This window comes from Microtus pennsylvanicus, chromosome Y, assembly GCF_037038515.1.
Source record: "Microtus pennsylvanicus isolate mMicPen1 chromosome Y, mMicPen1.hap1, whole genome shotgun sequence".
Lineage (NCBI taxonomy): Eukaryota > Metazoa > Chordata > Mammalia > Rodentia > Cricetidae > Microtus > Microtus pennsylvanicus.
Window position 1 is genome coordinate 1,661,492 of NC_134602.1, and position 24,276 is coordinate 1,685,767.

Here is a 24,276-nt window from a genome sequence, read left to right on the forward strand (position 1 = left end):
AAATGGATGGGAATAGAAAACACTATACTGAGTGAGCTAACCCAGACCCAAAAAGATGAATATGGGAAGTACTCACTCATAATTGGTTTCTAGCCATAAATAAGGGACACGGAGCCTACAATTGGTGATCCTAAAGAAGCTAAGTAAGAAGGTGAACCAAAGGATAACCATATAGTTATCCTCTTGGCTATGGGAAGTAGATAAAGTTGCCGGGGAGAAAATTGAGATCTTGGGGATGGGGCGGGATGGGGGTAAGGGGAGATGGGGAGAGAAAAGGGAGAAGGGGAGGAAGGGGGAACTTGGAGAAAAAGGAGGATTGGGATAAAGGAAGGTTTGATAGGGGAGCACGGAAGCACAACTCTTAGTTAAGGGAGCCACCTTAGGGTTTGCAAGAGACTTGAACCTAGAGTGGCTCCCAGGTGCCCAAGCCGAGGTCCCCAGTTAGTTCCTGGGGCAGCTGAGGATAGGGATCCTGAAATGACCCTATCCCATAGCAATACTGACGAATATCTTGCATATCATCATAGAACCTTCATCTGGTGATGGATGGAGATAGAGACAGAGACCCATACTGGAGCACTGGACTGAGCTCCCAAGGTCCCAATGAGGAGCAGAAGGAGGGAGAACAAGAGCAAAGAAGTTGGGACCACGAGGGGTGCACCCACCCTCTGAGACAGTGGAGCTGATCTATTGGGAGCTCACCAAGGCCAGCTGGACTGTGACTGAAAAAGCATGGGATAAAACTGGACTCTCTGAACATGGCAAACAATGAGAGCTGATGAGACGCCAAAGACAATGGCAAGGGGTTTAGATCCTATGTAATGTTCTGGCTGTGTGTGAGCCTACCCAGTTTGGATGTTCACCTTCCTAGATATGGACGGAGGGGGAGGTCCTAGGACTTTCCACAGGGCAGGGAACCCTTACTGCTCTTTGGACCTGAGAGGGAGGGGGAAAGGAGTGGGGGGAGGGGGAGAAGGGTGGGAGGAGGGGGAGGGAAATGGGAGGCTGGGAGGATGTGGAAACTTTTTTACTCATTTTCTCAATAAAAAAAAAAGAAAAAAATTTTGTAAACTTACCTTATCAGGGAGCGAATTCATTATAATTCTTGATGTACATCTCCTAAAATGTATGTATTCTAGTAATGGTGAGGTTAAAGGAAAATGTTAAAGTGTGAATCCAAACATCACTTGAAGACCCTTTTATAAGAATTTTAGTCATCTGTGTCTGGCACTCTTGGGATTTGGTGGACCCTGTAGAAGAAGAGGTTTATTGGAAGATAGATTAGTCATTGGAAGAGCCTAACAAAGTAGATTATGCTAAAATGAATTCTTTGAATGCTATTCAGAGTAACTACATATGTTAGAGACCTTCTCACCACTGTGATCATGAACCTGACAAGAAAGCACTTTAAGAAACGAGAAGTTCATTGTGGATCACAACTTCATATAAGGATAATCTTTTTGTATACTGTGTATGTGTAAAGATGTGTCTCTGTTTTACCTCACCTGCCTAAGACACCTTATGATTGGTTTAATAAAGAGCCAAATGACCGTTATCTAGGCAGGAGGGGATAGATGGAACTTCCCGACAGAGATAGGAACTTTGGGAATTGATCTGGCAGAGGGGGTTTGCCAGACAGAAAGAAGAAAGTGGGAAGATGTACAGTACTGAAAAGAGGTAATGAGCCACGTGGCAGAACATAGATTACTATAAACAGGTTAATTTAAGAGCTAGTTGAAAACAAGTCTAAGCTCAGGCCAAGCATTCATATTTGATAAGAAGTCTCCATGTCATTATTTGGGAGCTAGTGGTCCAAAGAAAGACTTGTTATGGTTTCAGATGTTAAACTGCATCATGGTGGGAAAGGCATAGCAGCAAGGCAAATGCGTGTCTGTGGCAGCAGGAGGGTGAGCAGGCTGGTTACATCACTCAACAGTTAGGAAGCAGAAAAACTAAGGTGGAACTAGAGTGGTCTATAAAACTCAACCCTTCCCAGTTTCCTACCTCCTCTAGTGTAGGAAAACTATGCTCATATTCCCAAATATTGTTTATAAATGTTCTTTTACATTTAAAGGGGGATATATATAGATATGAATAATTCACATTAGTATGACTTATGATTTATTAATATAAATTTAGGGTCAATATTATTATATGTATATTTCTGATCTTGATTAAGTTATTGTAATTTCATAGTTTATTTAAAAATGTAATGTATAATTAGGAAATATAGGTTGTTAATGGATAATCATCGATAATAGTCAAGTTTGTACTCATGTTAGTTAGATTTTCTAGATATATAGAGATATATTTCAGTTAGATAGGCATTCTTAATATCTTTCAAAGACTACAGAGTATGGATTTTTAAATATTTAATAACCTAGGGCTTTTCATGACAATGATTCACATCAGTTCCTGGCAGCACTAATCTATTTCTTGAGAAAGATGGGCATCAAAGAGAATCCTTATGGAGTTGGTTAGCCATTTGGGCAAGAGACTGCTCTTGCCTGGACTGATGCATAAGCTAGACATGAAGAATCTGCAGAAAGATGACTTGCCTAAAGGTGAGATGATCCTTCTAGGTTCCTGCTTCATTAAAGAATCTGTGAGACATTCGCAGGACACAAAAGAAAGTGACTAAGCTATCTTTAAAATTTCCAACTTCATGGAAAAGTCTGCTGGATACTATGGGCCTATAGGATAAAGATGGATGCCCCAACAGTACAAAATAACTTTGGGTGGCTGTTCAGGCAGCAAAATATCTCTGTCATTTCTAGAGTTTTAAAAGTTACTTACAGTGTACTTCCTGTTTTCTTAGGTAATATTATATCCTTCTGGAGTCGTTGAAGAATTTATAGTTATAGTTTTCCTTAGTTATGATAAAAGATAAAGTAAATATAAATATTGTAACTGTAATTCTTGCTTGATAACTGTTTTGTTATATGTAATTTTACTACATTAAAATTAAAGCCTTCCTTTTTGTTTAAACATAAAAAAATACAGGCTAAGAGATTGAATACAAAAACAGGCTCCATATTTCTATTATTTCCAAGAAACACACCTCAACCTCAAAGACAGATATTACCTCAGAGTTAAAGGTTGGGAAACAAGTGAGTATGGCTATACTAATTTATAACAAAATTGACTTCAAACTAAATTAATCAGAAGAGATGGAGATGGATACTTTATACTCCTAACAAGAACAATTCATCAGGAGGAAGTCTCTATCCTGAATATATATGCCCCTAATGTAAAAGCACCCACTTATGTAAAAGAAACATTACTGGAACTCAAAGCACACATCAAACCCCACACACTAATAGTAGGAGACTTCAACACTCCTCTCACACCAATGGACAGGTGAATCAGATAGAAGCCTAACAGAAAAATAAGAGAACTAACAAATGTTATGAACCAAATGGTCTTAACAGATCTATAGAAAATTGAACCCAAATAGGAAAGAATATACCTTATTCTCAGCATCTCATGGAACCTTTTAAAAAATTGATCACATTCTCGGTAACAAAGCAAACATCCATAGATACAAAGAAATTGTAGTAACCACCTGTGTACTATCAGATCACCATGGAATAAGGTTAAAATTCAACAATTCTACACCCAGAAAGCCTAAAAACTAATGGAAACTGAACAGTAAACTACTGAACCACCCCTGAGTCAGGGAAGAAATAAAGAAATTAGTAAAGTCTTTAAAGAGTCAGAGTACAGACAGTCATATATTAATAGGAGTAAAGAAAAATATACATTACATAGATGGTGAGTACACAGAGTCTAGTATGTATATTATTGTGTTTTCTTATATTTTTTTTACTGATACAAACAATTTAACAAAACTCAGTCAACTGAGGTGATTTTACAAAATAGAAACACAGAAAACACTCCAAAGAATCAATGAAACAAAGAGCTGGTTCTTTGAGAAAATCAACAAGATCGACAAACCCCTATCCAAACTAATCAAAAGGCAGAGAGAGAATACACAAATTAACAATATCAGAAATGAAAAGGAGGGCATAACAACAGACACAGGGAATTCAAAGAATCATTAGGTCTTACTACAAAAGCCTATATGCCACAAAGTTGGAAAATGTAAAAGAAATGGACTTGTTTTTAGATTAATACCATATATCAAAATTGAATCAAGACCAGGTAAACAATTTAAATACACCTGTAAGTCATGAGGAAATAGAAGTTGTCATAAAAATCCTCACTACCAAAAAAGCAAGGACCAGAAGGTTTTATTGCAGAATTTTACCAGAACTTCCAAGAAAGAGCTGATACCAATACTCCTTAATGTATTTCACATAATAGAAACAGAAGAGTCATTGCCAAACTCCCTTTGTGAAATTACAATTACCATGATTCCAAAACTACACAAGACTCAGTCAAGAAAAAGAATGACAGACCAATCTTTCTAATGAACATCGACGCAAAAATTCTCAATAAAATACTGGCAAACCGAATCCAAGTACACATCAAAAAATTATCCATTACAATCAAGTAGGCTTCATCCCAGAAATGCAGGGTTGGTTCAACATATGAAAATTGAAAAATGTTATCCTTCATATAAATAAACTGAAATAAAATTCCATATGATCACTTCATTAGGTGCTGAAAAAGCATGACAAAATTCAACTCCACCTTATGATAAAGGTCTTAGAGAGGTTGGAGATACAAGCATCATATCTAAATATAATAAAAGCAATATACAGCAAGAAAACAGCTAATATCAAATTAAATGGAGAGAAACTCAAAGCCATTCCACTAAAATTAGGAACAAGACAAGGCTGTCCACTCTCAATATATCACTTCAACATAGTGCTTGAAGTACTAGCAATAGTAATAAGACAACATAAGGAGACCAAGGGGATTCGAATTGGAAAGGAAGAAGTCAAACTTTTGTTATTTGCAGATGATATGATTGTGTATATCAGTGACCCCAAAAGCTCTACCAAAGAAATCCTACAGATGATAAACACCTACAGTGATATGGCAGGTTACAAGATGAATTAAAAAAAATCAGTAGCCCTCCTATCCACAAAAGATAGAGAGGCAGAGAGGGAAATCAGAGAAATTTTAACTTTCATGATAGCCACAAATAGCATAAAGTATCTTGGGGTAACTCTAAGGAAGGAAGTGAAAGATCTATTTGACAAGAACCTTAAAGCTTTAAATAAAGAAATTGAAGAGGACACCAGAAAATGGATGGATCTCCCAAACTCTTGGATCGGCAGGATTAACATAGTAAAAATGGCAATTCTACCAAAGGGAATAATAGATTCAATGCAATCCCAATCAAAATCCCAACAAAATTCTTCACAGATCTTGAGAGAACAATAATCAAGTTTATGCGGAAAAAGAAAAACCCCAGGATATCCAAAACAATCCTATACAATAAAGGAACTTCCAGAGACATTATTATCTCTGATTTCAAACTCTATTACAGAGCTACAGTAATAAAAAGAGCTTGGTAGTGGCATCAAAAACAGAGATGTCAACTAATGGAATTGAAATGAAGACCTAGATATTAACCCACAAACCTATGAACACCTGATTTTCAACAAAGGAGCTAAAAGTATACAGTAAAAGAAAACATCTTTTTTTTAAAGAAAGGATCTTTACCAAATGGTGCTTGCATAACTGGATGACAACCTATAAAAGAGTGAAAATAGATCCATATCTATCACCATGCACAAAACTCAAGTCCAAATGGATTAAAGACCTCAATATAAACCCAAACACACTGAACTTGATAGAAGAGAAAGTGCAACACATAGTAACAGGAGACCACTTCCTATGTAGAACCCCTGTAGCACAGACAACAAAAGCAACAATGAATAAATGGGACCTCCTGAAACTGAGAAGCTTATGTAAAGCAAAGGACACTGTCATTAAGACAAAAAAGGAATTTTCCTGAATGGGAGATCTTAACCAACCACATATCAGACAAAGGTCTAATCTCCAAATTATATAAGGAACTCAAGAAATTAATCTGTAAAATTCTATTTAACCCAATTTAATAATGGGGTACTGAACTGACTAGGGAATTCTCAATAGAAGTTCAAATATCCAAAGGACACTTAAGGTCATGTTCAATATCCTTAGTGATCAGGGAAATTCAAAATCAAAACAAACCATCTTACACCTGTCAGAATGGCTAAGATCAAAAAACATCAATGATAACCTATGCTGGAGAGGATGTGGAGTATTGGGAACACTCATCCATTGCTGGTGGGAATGCGAACTTGTGCAATGACTTTAAATGTCAATGTGGCGGTTTCTCAGAAAATTGTTAATTAACCTACCTCAGAATCCAGTAATACCACTCTTGGGAATATACCCAAGAGATGCCCAATCTGACTACAAAAGCATTTGTTTGACTATGTTCATAGCAGCATTATTTGTAAATGCCAGAACCTGGAAACAACCTAAATGCCCATCAATGGAAGAATAAATAAAGTGTGGAATATATACACATTAGAGTACTACTCAGTGGCAATAAATATGATATCTTGAATTTTGCATGCAAATTTATGGAAATAAAAAACAATATCCTGAAATAACCCAGACCCAAAAAGATGAATATGGTATGTACTCACTTGATGGAGGAAGGTCATTGGCTAATAAAGGAACTGCCTTGGCCCATTTTATTGGTTAGGACATAGGTAGGTGGAGTAAACAGAACAGAATGCCGTGAGGAAGAGGAAGTGAGGTCAGACTCCACAGCTCTCCTCTCGGGAGCAGATGCCTCAGAGAGATGCCATGCCCCGCTCCCATGCAGACACATGCGATGAAGCTCCGACCTAGAATCTTCCCTGTAAGACCAGTGTCACAGATTATTAGAGATGGGTTGATCGGTATATCAGAATTAGCCAGTAAGGGCAAAAGCTAAAGGGCCAAGCAGTGTTTAAATGAATACAGTTTGTGTGTTGTTATTTTGGGGCAAAAGCTAGCTGAGCAGGCAGCCAGGGTGCTGGGGACACAGCCCCGTCGCCGCCCCTATTACTACACTCACTCATTAGTGGACTGTAGCCATAAACAAAGGACATTAAGCCTATAGTTTGCAAGCCTAGAGGAGCTAATTAACAAGATGAAATCAAAGGGGAATATAAATATGGAAATTGGGTGCAAACAAGTTTGCCAGGCAAAAGTTGGGAGCATGTGGAGGTAGTGGAGGGTGGACTTGGGGAAAGCGGATAAGGGAAAGACTAGGGAGAGCTTGGGGGTGTGGGAGGGTGAAGATAGAGGAAGCCTGGTATAGAGCAGGGTAGAAGATATCTACATTAAGAGATCCATTTTAGGGTTGGCAAGAGACTTGGCTCTAGAGGGGATCCCAGGTGACCATGGGGATGTCCCCAGCTAGGTCCTTGGACAGCAGAGGAGAGGGTGCCTGAACTGTCCTTGCCCCACTATCACACTGATCATTATTGGAATATCATCATAGAATCTTTGTCTGGCAACAGATGGAAATAGAGACAGAGACCCACATCAGAGCAATGGACTGAGTTCCCAAGGACTAGTTGAAGAACAGAAGGAGGAAGATGATGAGCAAAGAAGTCAGGACTGCAAGGGGTTGGTCATCCCACTGAGACAGTGGGACTGATCTAATGGGAGCTCACCAAATCCAGCTGGACTGGGATTGATAGAGCATGTGATCAAACTGGACTCATAAATAATGTCACTGGGACCTTTTTCTACTGCATGTACTGGCTTTTTAGGATCCTAGTCAGATTGGATGCACACCTTCCTAGGCCTAGATGGAGGGGGAGGGCCTTGGCCCTCCTACAGGGCAGAGTACCCTGCCCTCTTTTAAGGAGGGAGGCAGTGGGAGGAGGGCAAGTAGGGGAGCAGGAGTGGAATGGGAGGAAGGGAGGAAGTGTAAATTTTTGAATAAAAAGATAAAAGACTTTAAGTTTATTTTCAGCATTAATTTTATTTTATGACTGTCTATATTCTTTTTCTTCTCTCCCAAGCCTTCATGCACTTATTCAACATTGTGACCCATTTAGGTGTCTTTTATGTTTGAATCTGTCCTACTGTGAATCTGTAATTCTTTACTGTCCAGGAGCAATTTTTAAAATGCTAAGCACTTCTTACAAACTTCAACTGCACTATTAGCAGGAGTAATATGGTACCACCTGTTTGCCTGTCCAGCTTAAAACTTAAGGTGCACTATTAGTATGATAAATAAAGTAGTTCCTGTTAAATCTGCACACTCCAGCATGACAGAGCTGCTTGTGCTTCTGAGTTACATGTACTCTCCCACTATTATGCACACAGTGAGTCCACATTGCCATCAAGAAAGGCACAGCACTCTGCTCACAAAACCAATTTAAATGCTCTGTAGCCAGACCTCCTGAAAAAGCCAGAGGTCATGCTGGTAGCATAGCCCAGAAAGCCTGCATTTCAAAATGGCCTGGCTTTTTTTCCTGCAGCTGTTGCTGAGTCAGGAAAAATCTCTCTCAAAGAAGCTGTGGCATGTCACCAGCAAAAAACAAAAAGCTGTGCTAAACTCCGTATTTTTGTATCTAGAATTTTTTCAAGCATTCTCACGTTTTGCATGGATATAGTCGACAACAGTGGAGCATCAATTGTAGGAGCAGGGTCGGCTTGTTCATCCCAGCTGCCTGGCTAGCTTAGCCCCAAAATAACCACACAGACACTGTATTCATTAAATCACTCCTTGGCCCATTAGCTCTAACTTCTTAATGACTAACTCTTACATATTTGTTTAACCCATTTCTATTAATCTATATATCACCATGAGTTTTTGGCCTACCAAAAAATTGTCAGAACATCTATCTCTGGTAGGACCATGGTGTCTCTCTGACTCCATTTTCTTCACTCTAGAATTCAGTTCTGTCTTCTTCGCCTACCTAAGTTTTGCCCTATCAGGCCAAGGCAGTTTCTTTATTCATTAACCAATACAAGCAACACACAGAGGGGACTCCCACATCAGTGAACTATTCTTCCATCTCTCTTGAGTCTTCACAGAGTATCAGTCTCAATATTATGGTGTAAAGATCCTGTCAGCTCTTGAGTATTTGAACTCCAGGAATGTGGTATACTCTGACATCAAGCTGGAAAACCTTACTCTGGAAAAAGTTGGGCACATCAATGTTGTAATAAAAGCTGTGGGGCTGCATCCCCAGCACCCTGCTGGCCCGCACGGCTAGCTTTATACCCAAAATAATTACACGGAAACTGTATTCATTTAATAAACACTGCCTGGCCCATTAGTTTCAGCCTCTTAAAGTGATTTCTTTCTAATTTGTTGCTTTCGTTGGTTAATTAATAAAGAAACTGCCTAGGCCCATTTGATAGGCCAATCCTTAGGTGAGTGGAGTAAAAAGAACAAAATGCTGGAAAAAAGCTGAGTCAGGGAGTCACCATGATTCTCCCACTCCAGACAGACACAGGTTCAGATTTTCTCTGGTAAGCCACCTCGTGGGCTATGCACATTATTAAAAATGGGCTATTCCAGATGCGAGAGTTAACCAAGAAAAGGCTAGTTATAATGGGCCAAGTAGTGTTTAAAAGAATACAGTTTCCGTGTAATTTTTTTGGGTAAAGCTAGCCAGGTGGCGGGACACAGCCTGCCGCTCATATTTCAACACATCAAGATCACTGACTTTGACTTGTGCAGTGATGGGGCCACCATGAGAACCTTCTGTGGTACCCCAACTTCCTGGCACCTGAGGAGCAGGAAGACAATGACTACAGTTGTGCAGTGGACTGGATGGGCTGGAGTGCAGTCATATAGGAGGTGATGTGTAGCTGCCTGTCCTTTACAACCAGGATCTTGAGAACCTCATTGAGGCCATTTTCATGGAAGAGATCTACTTCCCAGAAATGCTTGGATAGAGGGCAAGTCCTTGTTGGCTGGACTGAAGAAGGACCCTAAGCAGAGGCTTGGTGGAGGTCTCAGTGATGTAAAGGAGGTCATGGAGCACAGCTTCTTCCTTGGCAGGATGTGGTACAGAGAAAGCTCATACCACCTTTTAAACCTCAGGTGAAGTCTGACTTGGACACAAGGTACTTTGATGATTAGTTTACCACCCAGTTAATCATAGTCACACCCTTGGAACGCTATGACAGCCTGGGCTTGCTGGAACTGGAGCAGCAGATGCACTTTCGCAGTTCTCCTTCTCCGCCAGCATCAGAGATTGAACAGCCCTCTGGCACCACAGGACTGAAGCATGGCTGCCATCCACTGCCTGGGTGTCTTTTAGAGAAAAAAATTCTTTTTCCTTTTGGTTTGTGTTCCCTTCCATGTCTCTATCACTTCCATATCTGGTTTCTTCTTCAGCTCTTGCCCAGTCATAGTGGCCCTGGCAACCCTCTTTTCCAGTCGCCTCCCTGTTCCCAGATGAGAGGATGGAGGAAATTTATATCACCACAGCCTCCAAGTGGGTAATGTGGGGAGTCACGTGGTCACCTGGGTTTGGAGTCAAGCCAGGGAAAGCCACATTTGGATGAAACCTGCCCCCTACAGCACCAGAGTCCTTGTATGCTGTCATCTGGGCAACCTATCTGCCACCACCTCATCTGAGGCAGATAAACCATAATGTCCAGGGACAGACAGAGGCCTTTGGAAGTCCAGGCATCTGGATTTGGCACCATAGAAACTGGAGCCAAGCCAAACTGGGTCTTGGTGGGTGAATGAGGAGCGGCCTTTTGAACCTGCCACTTTTTCCCAAGCTGCTCTCTTGATTTGCACAGGGCAGGATGAACATTTGGGAGTCAGCCTTACTTTTCACAGCTGTATATCTTACCAGGGATTCCCTCTAGCCAGCCCTGTCTCCTGCTGGATCCCATTCAACCTTGAGTGTTACACTTTTCACAACAAGACAGTAATAAGCCCCTTGTACTTGACTTCAGTCTGAAAGGGGAGAGAGATGGGGATAGATGTCTCTGGTACACATTGGGATGAGTACCACCTCATTCAGTCCCCGGTTCTGGAGCATTAAGTTGAATGTGCGAGTCAGAATCTGTGTCAGTGTGATAGGTGCCAGGGAGCACCCTTCCCTAGCACTGAACATCTAGGTTCATGGGATACAGGTGCCTACAGCTGTATGCAGCACATGTGTGAGTGAGCTCAGTTCACAAAACCAGCCTGAGTGTTTGATCCCATGGGGTACAGTGGAGGAGGGTGTCCACCAGCTGCTGTGGCCAAGCTTCCCCATCCTCAATATCTCTGGGCATTTGGAAATGAGTTTTCCTTGTTTTACTCTCCCACTACACCCCTCAGAAAAGGCATTAAAAAACAGTAGGGTGAGGGTGTGTAATGATGGTGTGGGATCGTCTGCTTTTTCGTTTTTATGTGTGTTATCTGATAGTTCTCTCTGATCCGTACTGGCTTTTCTTACTCCTCATATTTGTATAGTATAAGCAATAAAGACGCTCATTTAAAAATAAAATAGGATAATAAATAAAGCTATAGGGAGAACTGCACACATTTAAAATGACTTTTAAAAGAGCTTAGTTGAGCAGGGTGGTGGTGACAAATGGCTTTAATCCTAGCACCCAGAAGGCAGAGGCAGACAGATCTCACTGAGTTCAAGGCCAGCCTGGTTTATAAGAGCTACTTTCAGGAGAGGTTCCAAAGCTACAAAGGAAACCTATCTCAGGAACTAGAAAAAGAAAACTTTATTTGATAGTGGATAATTGAAATAGAGGTAATTGTATTTGACTTTAGGAGTAGTTAAAGACTTACATCATTAAATCAAGCATGAAAAAATTTTTAATATCTTAATTTCTAAAACATAAATTATAGGGAGCCCAATAATAGCTATATAAATTGATAAAAACAGTTGTTTTCCTAACAGAAAGTAGGCCTGTGCAATTCACTCACTTTAATCAAAGTTGTATATGACTATGGTGTTATGATTCAATCTACCGGACAAAACTCTTCCAACAGAATGTACTTCAGATTGTTGTATCACAGCTATAAACTTTTAAATGCAACTTTCTGTCAAATACCCAAAGGTTTGAACTGGCTTTTCCTGTGTTGTTATTCAAATTCCTTCCCCATGAAAGGTGTCTTAGTAAAAATGGAAAGGATTCTTAAGTATAAGCATATACTAGGTGTTTAAGCATATACTGGCACCTTACTCCTTTAAATAAAAACTCATTTGCAAGAATCTAAATCAGTAGAATTTATTGGTTGCTTCCACTCTCAGTATCTACTGGAACTGTTACAGTGGGTCTTTGCCAAGTGAGTCCTTAATAGAAAGGAGTTGTTCCAGTTTAGAGAGCTCATTTTCCACATTGTTCAGATCAACTAGTATTCTTTTGTACATGGATAACAACTGTGTGATGTTAACATGGCAAGATTGAAGTTGTTGACTGGGAGATGTGCAGCATTGTTCCTGTGTAGTCCAAATGGGATTTCTTTGAAGGGGTACAGAAGAGGTTGACTCAGGTGACCTTTCATTCACTTTTATCTGTAAAAAATTACAACTTTTTTTGCAGCCTAGAAATTTCTAAATCCGCTAAAAACAGATATTTCACCAAGTGATATAGATTGGCATATGTAGAAGAGAAACATTGAATGCCAACTGTGTTTTCCATAATCACAAAGAAAAATGATGCCACCTTGTCATGTCTGGCCTTTGGAAGTTCAGGAGAAGCCTCCAAACATGGTTTTGATATGAATGATAAGCATTGCACTTGGAATTTTAAGTACCATTCATGCACACACATTTGGAGCTGAGAATACTTGTGAGAACTTGGCAGTTCCTAAAGCCATAGAGGGAGGAAAAACAGGAAATTGGCTCCATGGTGAGATGGAGTAGGGTGCAATGGGAGAAATACAAGAAAAGAAACTGATTCCACTTAAAGTGGAGTCATGACTTTAAATGTTAGTATATGATACACGTGGGAGTGACTTTTGTGTGTGGTAAAAGATAGGAAACACACTTAAGGACTTTAGAACACATCTACAATATCATAGGAAACAATCTCAAAAATCAATAAAAAAGATCACATGAAATTGAAATGCTTCTACACAAAAAGGAAACAGTTTGAAAACAAACTACAAAATTGAGAAAAGTGTACAATGTTTTGTGCAGGCAAAGATTCAAGAAAAAGGTATGGAGGTTGCCTTGTACAGCCATGTTCTTGCTTTATGAAACTCAGTAGTAACCTTGGCATATGACATTAATTCTATTATAAATTCACTGCACTTATTTTAAACCAACACCAGGAAATTCACATTTACACAGGATACCATCAGAGAAGTGAGAGAAGACAAGAGAAACGACCCATTCTTAAGGTGAGACTTTGATGGTGAAGAACAGACCAGTTTAGCTTTCCTGTTTTCTTGTGCTGAGGGAGAGGATCAGTGGAACCTGACCATGTTATTAGTGACACATGTATTTTCTGAACCTAACTACTGAATTCAGTCGTGACAGCTTGAGAAGTTTATGTGGGACAAATATCGAAAATATCAGGGCTCTATGGAGAGGAAAGGCGTTATTTGGTCTTCTTTCCTTAGTTCCCTTCCTCTTTCAGCAGTTTTTCAAAGACATGGCCGTGCTCGCCTTTAGCTACTTTAATGATACATACTGCTTACCTGAAATAGTTTCTCCAGGATGTTAAAGATGAAGGCAAATACAATGCTGCCTAGGAGGATGAATACGATGTTCATGGCGCTCTCTAGCGATGGCTTTCTTCAGAAAGAAGGCACCAGGTTCAGGGAGTATCGGCAGTCGGAGCGCGCAGGCCAGCTGGAGTAATCTGGGAGCAACGAGCTTCTTTCCTTAACAGCCTGGTAATAACTAGCTTGAGCTGTCTGCTGCCCGGCCTTACATATTGCAGGTGACGTCAGGGCTCCTCATTGTCTACAATGTGAGACATCATAATCAGGGCCTTCTGGAAGAATCATCCTTGCCTACAAGAAGTCAGGCTGCTGCCTGACTGGGTTTAGGACTAGGTTGTGAGGCTGGAGAGGAGAGAATGTGAGGTGGGGTGAACCCATCAGTAGGATCTGAGAAAAACATACACTTTAAACAGATCCATCAAATGTGCTATCAAAAAAGCATCCATCCTTCGGTTAAATATTCTGAACTCAGAATCGAAGTATTCAGAAATCATGGCTGAAAAAGCAGCAAATGCAGCAGGAAAGAAGTTCCGGAAAAAGAAGAAATTTCGCAATTAAAATCTACAATGCAAGCCATAACATTTTATAGGTCCCCTTTATTTGCTGAAGGTCATCACATAATTTATATAAATAATGTATAAATATTTAGTGATTTCTTTTTGGAAATAAAGCTGACTTTATTTTGACAAAAAAAACAAAACAAACAAACAAACAAAAAAAAAGCATCCATCCTTTGGCTGCACCCTCATCTCTCACTGGAAAACTGTTTTTTGGGGTTTTTCGTTTGTTTGTTTTTTAAATACAGAAACACTAAAAAGTGGGAAGCCACACATTGAACACCACTGCAGTACCAGAATCTGAATCTTCTTTACTCTGCATGGTTTTCTCATGTCTTAATAGTACTTTAGGAACACTAGATTGCCATGCTCACTTCGTTCTACATACCTCACTAAAACTTTTGTTCACTTGGCACCATGATTTCTAGTTGTGGTTTTCAAATGTGAAAGAGATTGGGTGTTAAAAACACAATGAGTTCTTGGTCTCAGTTATGCCCTTATGCTCCCCCCACCTCATCCACATCTCTTCATTTCCACCTCCACTCTACTTTGTGAGGAACAAATTTTGTTTTTTGCAGTTGAAGAATTTAATTTTTTTATATCATACTAATTGTGAGTGTTATAGTGCTTCTTTACCCAATTCTGGCTTTGGGAAAGAAAAGTCTTTTTTCTTAAAACAGGAGAAACAGGTTCTCAATGAATGATTTTTCTATGGAATTGAATATCAAATAGTTCTTTTTTCTTTCTTCCATTTGTAATTGTGTTCTTATATGTCTGCATAAATGTGATGTTGTATATGCACATATTTGTAAAAAGCTGCAAGATTGATTGCACTAATCTTCCCTACTTCTTCCACCTTACATTTCGGAGGCATGTTCTCTCAAGCAAACTAAGTGTTCACCAATAAAGCTAGTCTTGCACCTGCTTTTCTCAACTGCTGGGCTGGAATATCAAGTTGGCTTCCATGTCCACTACATATTTAGTTGATGGATTCTAAGGTTCTGAATTCTATTCTTTCTTTCTTTCTTTCTTCCTTCCTTCCTTCCTTCCTTTCTTTCTTTCTTTCTTTCTTTCTTTCTTTCTTTCTTTCTTTCTTTCTTTCTTTCTTTCTTTTTGGATTTTCAAGACAGGGTTTTTCCGTAGCCTTTTGGTCCTGTCCTGGAACTAGCTCTTGTAGACCAGGCTGGCCTCGAACTCACAGAGATCTACCTGCCTGTGCCTCTTGAGTGCTGGGATTAAAGGCATGTGCCACCACCACCCGGCAATTCTACTCTTTCTTGTGTGACATGTATAACTGCTATCTCCCCACTGAGAAATGTTATATTTTATTAAGCATGATACAGAGACCAACACTGGTCACCTTGTAAAGAATGAGAGACTGGAATGCCCAGCTTTAAATGTGTTCCTGTATCACATTCCTCACCTTACTCCCAGAATAGGCATTTTTTTCTTTAAGGTTGTTGCTACTATGAGGGTGCTCATGATCCAGAGGTCGTCTTATAGACATGTATATGCAGATGGTGTTAAACACACTCATTGGGCTAATGTTTAAAAAAATAAGTTTTAAGTTGGAGGGAGGATGAGGGAATAGGAAATGAAAAGAAAAATGGGGGTGGATTTTAACAAATGCATTATTTATATACATGAAATTCTCAAACCAAAAATCAAAATGTAAAAACATACCAAATAATGTTAGTGGAAAAATTATGTCGTGTCTCACACTGAAGATTCATAATGTTAAGCTCTTAGTTATGTTTTAGATTTTGCATGGTCATAGCAGATCTTTAGTTACTGTTCCCATTGCTATAAGCTCAGCAAAGGGAAGATAAATCTTCTAGGAATTCTCCCCAACATGATGAGAGTAAAAACTGTGTTACTAGCTTCAATTTTCATTGATATTTATTATTTTTAAGCAGTTTTTTTTATTTTACATTCCAATTCCAGTTTCTCTCCTCTGCTCCTACCACTCCACCTACATTCCCATAACAAGTTCCCATCCTCATTGGTGGTGAGGCCTCCCATGGGGAGTCAACAAAGGCTGTCCCTTAAGGAAGGAGACTACTTCCTGAATATGACACTAGTAGCACAGACACTGATATGGGCTATTTATAAATAGGACTTCCTAAAACCTAGAAGCTTCTGTAAAAAAAGTCACAGTCAACAAGATAAAATGACAGCCCATAGAACAGAAAAAGATCTCCACCAGCCCCACATCAGACAGAAGGTTGATCTACAAAATATACAAAGAACTCAAGAAACTAGGCCACACAACAACAAATAATTCAATTAAAATTTGGTGTAGATCTAAACAGAGAACTTTTTGTTGAGAAATCTGAAAGGTCAAAAGGAACTTAAGGAATTGCTCAACATCATTAGCCATCAGATAAATGGAAATCAAAACTCTGAGATTCCATCTTACACCTGTCAGAATGGCTAAGATCAAAAACACCAATGACAGCTTATTCTGGAGAGGATATGGAGTAAGTGGAGTACTCCTCCATTGCTGGTGGGAGTACAAATTTCTAAAGACACTTTGGAAATAAGTATAGCAGTTTCTCAGACAACTGGAAACCAATCTACCTCAAGATCCAGTAATACCACTCTCTGGCATATACCCAAAGCTTGTGCACTCACACCACAAGGACATTTGCTCTACTGTGTTCATAGCAGCATTATTTTTAATTTCTCATTGATGTTCTTCAGCACTCCTGTCTCCCTTCCACTCTTCTCTCTTCTATGTTCCACTTTTCTGTTTGTATCTTTGCACATTTAACTAACACTGACAGCCAGCTATCATTAGTGTTGCGTGGGATTCTTTCCTTTCCTCACAATACCCAAGGTTTCCTTATGCTTTTTCAGTTATTAACTGACAGATATTGATGAAATCCATTGTTACTACATGAGTTACATTTGTTCTATGTTGGATATATGTTCACTTCATGAGTTTCATCAAGAGCAAAAGCAGAGAGAGCTCAAGCAAGGAACTCAGGACCGTGAGGGGTGCACCCACACACTGAGACAATGGGGATGTTCAGCTGGCCTGGGTCTGAAAAAGCCTGGGATAAAACCAGTCTCCCTGAACATAGCAGACAATGAGGACTACTGAGAACTCAAGAACAATGGCAATGGGTTCCTGATTCTCCTGCATGTACTGGCTTTGTGGGAGCCTAGGCAGTTTGGATGCTCACCTTACTAGACCTGGATGGAGGTAGGTGGTCCTTGGACTTCCCACAGGGCAGGGAACCCTGATTGCTCTTTGGGCTGAGGAGGGAGGGGGACTTGATTGGGGGATGAGGAGGGAAATGGGAGGCGGTGGCAGGGAAGAGACAGAAATCGTTAATAAATAAATAAATTAAAAAAAAAGTGAATTCATAATCTCACTTCACAAAAATAAGTTTTCATTCTTGTACTTCCTTCTTCAGTATATGGTTGGCATATAATGGTGTAAATTTTCTTAGTTTTCCATGCTGAAAAAAAGTTCTAAAAGTTTTTTGTTTTTATTTTGACTCACCTGGATTTTTTATTTATTTATTTATTTTTTATTGAGTAAAGGATAAAAAAGTTTCAGCCTCATTCCAGCCTCCCATTTCCCTCCCCCTCCTCCCAACCTTCTTCCCCTCCCCCCACTTCTCTCCCCCTCCCTCTCCAGTCCAAAGAACAGTCAGGATTCCCTGCCCCGTGGAAAGTCCAAGGTCCTCCCCCCTCCACCCATATCTAGAAAGGTGAATATCCAAACTGGCTAGGCTCCCACAAAGCCAGAACATGAAGTATGATCAAAACCCAGTGCCATTGTCCTTGACTTCTCATCATCCCTCATTGCTCGCCATGTTCAGAGAGTCTGGTTTTATCCCATGCTTTTTCAGTCATAGTCCAGCTGGCCTTGGTGAGCTCCCAATAGATCAGCCTCACTGTCTCATTGGGTGTGTGCACCCCTCGTGGTCCTGACTTCCTTGCTAATCTTCTCCCTTCTTCCGCTCCTCATTGGGACCTTGGGAGCTCAGTCCAGTGCTTCTGTGTGGGCCTCTGTCTCTATCTCCAACCATCACCAGATGAAAATTCTATGGTGCTATGCAAGATATTCGTCATTATTGCTATAGGATAGGGTCATTTCAGGTTCCCTATCCTCAGCTGTGCAAGGAACTAACTGGGGACATCGCCTTGGGCTTCTGGGAGCCACTCTAGGTTCAAGTCTCTTGCCAACCCTAACTAAGAATTGTGCTTCCGTGCTCCCCTATCCAACCTTCCTTTATCCCAATTATCCTGTTTCCTCAAGTTCGCCCCATCCTCCCCTTCTCCCTTTTCTCTCCCCATCTCCCCTTACCCCCATCCCACCCCACCCCCAAGATCCCAATTTTCTCCCCGGCAATTTTGTCTAGTTCCCATAGCTAAGAGGATAACTATATGTTTTTCGTTGGGTTCACCTTCTTATTTAGCTTCTTTAGGTTCACTAATTGTAGAATCCGTGACCCTTATTTATGGCTAGAAACCAATTATGAGTGAGTACATCCCATGTTCATCTTTTTGGGTCTGGGTTACCTCACTCAGAATAGTGTTTTCTATTTCCATCCATTTGCATGCAAAATTAGAGAAGTCATTGTTTTTTACCGCAGCATAGTACTCTAATGTGTATATATATTTTGGGTTTTTCAGTTTTAGTTTTTCGTTGTTGAGACAGTATTTTATTCAAGCTGGACTTGAATTCCTGTTTGCACTGTCTCGGGGTTGGGATTACAATTTAGCTTCCTTAGTGTTGGGATTAAAAAATAACATCCATGCTTCCTTCTTTCTTGAGAGTGTCTATATACATTTAAATTATTGTCAATGATCATACAGCTACCAAAGGGTAGTTTGAACTTGTTCATTTTGTTGCCTGTAATTTAGAAAATCAACATGAATTTTTTGGATCACTGCAGCAGTCTTATAAATGAACTCCCTTTCCTCTCCAGTTTTGTTATTTGATTTGTAATCCATAGTGGAGGCATTATAATATTCCTAAAATACAACTTCCATTACACTGTACTGTGATCATTCACAGAGACCCCTCTATGTGCTGTAGAGTATACTGCATCACACACTTTTTTCCAAATTCATTTCCCATCACTCACCAATTTTTACTTTCTGTCCCAGCAACAGTAAAGTTATTACTATTTTTCACATAATATATAATTTATTATTTCAACATTTGCCTTGAATCATTATATACTCATATCTATCCTTATGTTGTTTCTAATTTATGATGGAGTCTAGGTATCATCTCACTCAAGAAATAATCCCTTGAGTTGCTGAGGAATCCCATCAGGATGGGTGAGTGTGTGCTATCCAGGGGCAGACTGTCCCGGAAGAGAGCACAAACCCCCTCCCCCAGCTCCTTCTGCAGGGCTGTCTTTCTTTCGCACGACCCAGCCCCCCCAACACCCCTCCCCAACCCTGCCCTGCTGTATGCTAGGACCAGTGCTCAAGTACAGTTTTAAGCTCCTAAACTAAGGCGACCCACCCAGAGCGGTGAGTGCCTGCCTACCGGGCAGACCTCAGGGTCCCCTGTAAGGGAGCTGGGCACCTTCAGCTCTGGCGCCAGGCTTCCTGCGCGCTCCTGGATACCATCCCCCCCTTGCTCCATTCATCCTGTTGGCCCTGGATCATTGGGCTACTGGCGGCCCTGCTTAGTTGCTGAGGAATCTCATCAGGACGGGTGAGTGTGTGCTATCCAGGGGCGGACTGTCCTGGAAGAGAGCACAACCCCCCTCCCCCAGCTCCTTCTGCAGGGCTGTCTTTCTTTCCCACGACCCAGCCCCCCAGCACCCCTCCCCAACCCTGCCCTGCTGCATGCTAGGACCAGTGCTCAAGTACAGTTTTAAGCTCCTAAACTAAGACGACCCACCCAGAGCGGTGAGTGCCTGCCTACCGGGCAGACCTCAGGGTCCCCTGTAAGGGAGCTGGGCACCTTCAGCTCTGGCGCCAGGCTTCCTGCGCGCTCCTGGATACCATCCCCCCCTTGCTCCATTCATCCTGTTGGCCCTGGATCATTGGTCTACTGGCGGCCCTGTTTAGTTGCTGAGTAATCCCATCGGGTCGGGAACGGTTCCTACTTCTACACTGAAGAGATATACCCAGAGAGTCAATCACAGCAAAGACTGGACCAAGAGACCAGGCCTCTCCTGGCTCCATTTGAAGGAAGAGATGGGAAGGCGCCAATACAAGAATTCCTCCAACAACCTGAAAGGCAACATGACACCACCAGAAACCAGGGATCCCGAAATAAGAAGAATTGTACACCCTACTCCTGAAGAAATAGAAGAAATCGACTCAAAAGTTAACTATATGAAAATAATAGAGGACCTTAAACAGGAGGTGAAAAACTGCCATAAACAATTAGAGATTACAAACAAAAAGGTAGAGGAAATGAATAAATCGCTCAAAGACACGCAAGAAAACCAAGAGAAACAAGAAAAAGCAATCAAACAGGTTAGGGAAGCGGTTCAAGACATGAAGAATGAAATGGAAGCAATGAAGAAAGCACAAACCGAGGGAAGAATGGAGATGGAAAATCTGGGTAAACAAACAGGAATGACAGAGACAGGTACTAACAACAGATTACAAGAGATAGAAGAGAGAATATCAGACACTGAAGATACCATAGAGAAAATAAACACACTGATCAAAGAAAACAGCAAAACCAACAAACTCTCATCACAAAACATTCAGGAAATTTGGGACACAATAAAAAGACCAAACCTAAGAATAATTGGAGTAGAAGAAGGAGAAGAAGTGCAGCTCAACGGTACAGAAAATATATTTAATAAAATTATAGAAGAAAACTTTCCGAACCTGAAGAAAGAGGTACCTATGCAGGTTCAAGAAGCATACAGAACACCAAATAGGCTGGATCAAAAGAAAACATCCCCTCGCCATATAATAATCAAAACACAAAATATACAGAATAAAGAAAGAATATTAAGAGCCGCAAAGGAAAAAGGCCAAGTTACTTATAAAGGTAAACCTATCAGACTTACACCTGACTTCTCTATGGAAACCATGAAAGCCAGAAGGTCCTGGATAGATGTACTGCAAAAACTAAGAGATCATGGATGCAAGCCCAGACTACTATATCCAGCCAAGCTTTCGTTCACTATAAATGGAGAAAACAAAATTTTCCAGGATAAAAACAAATTTAAACAATACGTAGCCACAAATCCAGCCTTACAGATAATTATAGAAGGAAAATCACTAACCAAGGAGTCCAACAATGCCCACAATAACTCAGTCATCTAGAGACCTTTAGCCAGCACATCTCAAAGAAGGGAAACACACAAACCCTACTACTAAAAAAGTGACCGGAGTTAACAACCACTGGTCATTAATATCACTTAATGTCAATGGGCTCAACTCACCTATAAAAAGGCACAGACTAAGGGATTGGATACGAAAACAGGATCCAACATTCTGCTGTCTACAAGAAACACACCTCAACCACAAAGACAGGCACCTACTCAGAGTAAAGGGCTGGGAAAAGGCCTATCAAGCAAATGGACCTAAGAAACAAGCAGGTGTGGCCATACTAATTTCTAACAAAGTGGACTTCATACTTAAATCAATCAGAAGAGATGGAGAGGGACATTTTATACTCATAACAGAAACAATTAATCAGGATGAAGTCTCAATTCTGAATATCTATGCCCCTAATATAAAAGCACCCACATATGTAAAAGAAACATTACTAAAACTCAAGGCAGCCATCAAACCACACACACTAATAGTAGGAGACTTCAACACTCCTCTCTCACCAATGGACAGGTCAATCAAACAGAAACCTAACAGAGAAATTCGAGAATTAATAGAGTTAATGAAGCAAATGGACTTAACAGACATCTATAGATTATTCCACCCGAACAGGAAAGAATATACCTTCTTCTCTGCAGCTCATGGAACCTTCTCGAAAATTGACCACATACTCGGTAGCAAAGCTAACTTACACAGTTACAAAAAAATATTAGTAACCACCTGCGTCTTATCAGATCACCATGGATTAAAGTTAGAATTCAACAACAATGCTACCCCCAGAAAGCCTACAAACTCATCGAAACTGAACAGTCAACTACTGAACCATACCTGGATTAAGGAAGAAATAAAGAAAGAAATTAAAGTCTTCCTTGAATTCAATGAAAATAAAGAAACAACATACTCAAACTTATGGGACACTATGAAAGCAATGCTAAGAGGAAAGTTCATCGCACTAAGTGCCCACTTAAAGAAAACAGAGAAAGCACATATTGAAGACTTAACAGCCCACCTGAAAGCTCTAGAAAAAAAAGAAGCAGACTCACCTAGGAGGAGTAGAAGACTGGAAATAATCAAACTGAGGGCTGAAATCAACAAAATAGAAACACAGAAAACAGTCCAAAGAATCAATGAAACAAAAAGCTGGTTCCTGGAGAAAATCAACAAGATTGATAAACCCCTATCCAAACTAATCAAACGGCAGAGAGAGAACACGCAAATTAATAAGATCAGAAATGAAAAGGGGGACATAACCACAAACACAGAGGAAATTCAGAGAGTCATTTGATCTTACTACAAAAGCCTGTATGCCACTAAACTGGAAAATGTAAAAGAAATGGACACTTTTTTAGATAAATACCATTTACCAAAATTAAACCAGGACCAGGTGAACAATATAAACAGACCTGTAACTCGCGAAGAATTAGAAGCTGTTATCAAAAACCTCCCTACCAAAAAAAGCCCAGGGCCAAATGGGTTCAATGCGGAATTCTACCAGAACTTCCAAGAAGACCTAATTCCTATACTCCTCAATGTATTCCACAATATAGAAACAGAAGGGTCACTACCAAATTCCTTTTATGAAGCTACAGTTACTCTGATACCAAAACCACACAAAGACTCAACCAGGAAAGAGAATTACAGGCCGATCTCACTCATGAATATCGACGCAAAAATCCTCAACAAAATACTGGCAAACCGAATCCAAGAACACATCCGAAAAATTATCCATTATGATCAAGTAGGCTTCATTCCTGAGATGCAGGGCTGGTTCAACATACGAAAATCTATCAATGTAATCCAGCATATAAACAAACTGAAAGAAAAAAACCATATGATCATTTCATTAGATGCTGAAAAAGCATTTGACAAAATTCAACATCCTTTTATGTTAAAAGTCTTGGAGAGATTAGGGATACAAGGGTCATACCTAAATATAATAAAAGCTATATACAGCAAGCCGACAGCTAACATCAAATTAAACGCAGAGAAACTCAAAGCCATTCCACTAAAATCAGGAACACGACAAGGCTGTCCACTTTCGCCATACCTCTTCAATATAGTGCTGGAAGTTCTAGCAATAGCAATAAGACAACATAATGGGATCAAGGGGATTCGAATTGTAAAGGAAGAAGAACTGAGCTCCCAGGGTCCAAATGAGGAGCAGAAGGAGGGAGAAGATGAGCAAGGAAGTCAGGACCACAAGGGGTGCAGCCACTCACTGAGACAGTGGGGCTGATCTATTGGGAGCTCACCAAGGCCAGCTGGTCTGTGACTGAAAAAGCATGGGATAAAACCAGACACTCTGAACATGGCAGACAATGAGGGCTGATGAGAAGCCAAGGACAATGGCAATGGGTTTTGATCCTACTTCATGTTCTGGCTTTGTGGGAGCCTAGCCAGTATGGATGTTCACCTTCCTAGACCTGGATGGAAGGGGGAGGACCTTGGATTTTCCACAGGGCAGGGAAGCCTGACTGCTCTTCGGACTGGAGAGGGAGGGGAGAGAAGTGAGGGCAAAATGAGAAGAGTGGGAGGAGGTGGAGGGAAATGGGAGGCTGGGAGGAGGCGGGAATTTCTTTTTTTTTTCTTTCAGTAAATAAAATAAAAATAAAAAAAAATTGGAAGGTACCAAGGCATCATGGGTAATGGGTTAAGAGTCTTGCTCTGCACTAGCATTCAGCTACTTTTCACAATACAAACATACATACCCAATGTGAAATCTTTGAGAGTCTAAGTTAAATCTCAAATCAGACTAAGTAGTAATGCAAGCATTGATGTTTCCTCAAGGATGTATGTATGCAGCTCTACATATCTGTGAATATA

The 24,276-nt window shown here is 40.4% G+C and overlaps 1 protein-coding gene and 1 pseudogene across 1 annotated transcript in view; both read left to right on the forward strand.

The window, feature by feature from the left end:
- The first annotated feature begins 2,530 nt into the window (after positions 1–2,530).
- Positions 2,531–10,185, forward strand: LOC142842043 (RAC-beta serine/threonine-protein kinase pseudogene; annotated as a pseudogene).
- Positions 10,186–13,658: 3,473 nt separating this feature from the next.
- LOC142842044 (Y-linked testis-specific protein 1-like) overlaps positions 13,659–24,276 on the forward strand; it is a 132,570-nt gene continuing 121,952 nt past the window's right edge. Inside the window, 1 exon segment of the mRNA XM_075959025.1 lies at positions 13,659–13,750. Coding sequence (XP_075815140.1) covers positions 13,659–13,750 — 92 coding nt within the window.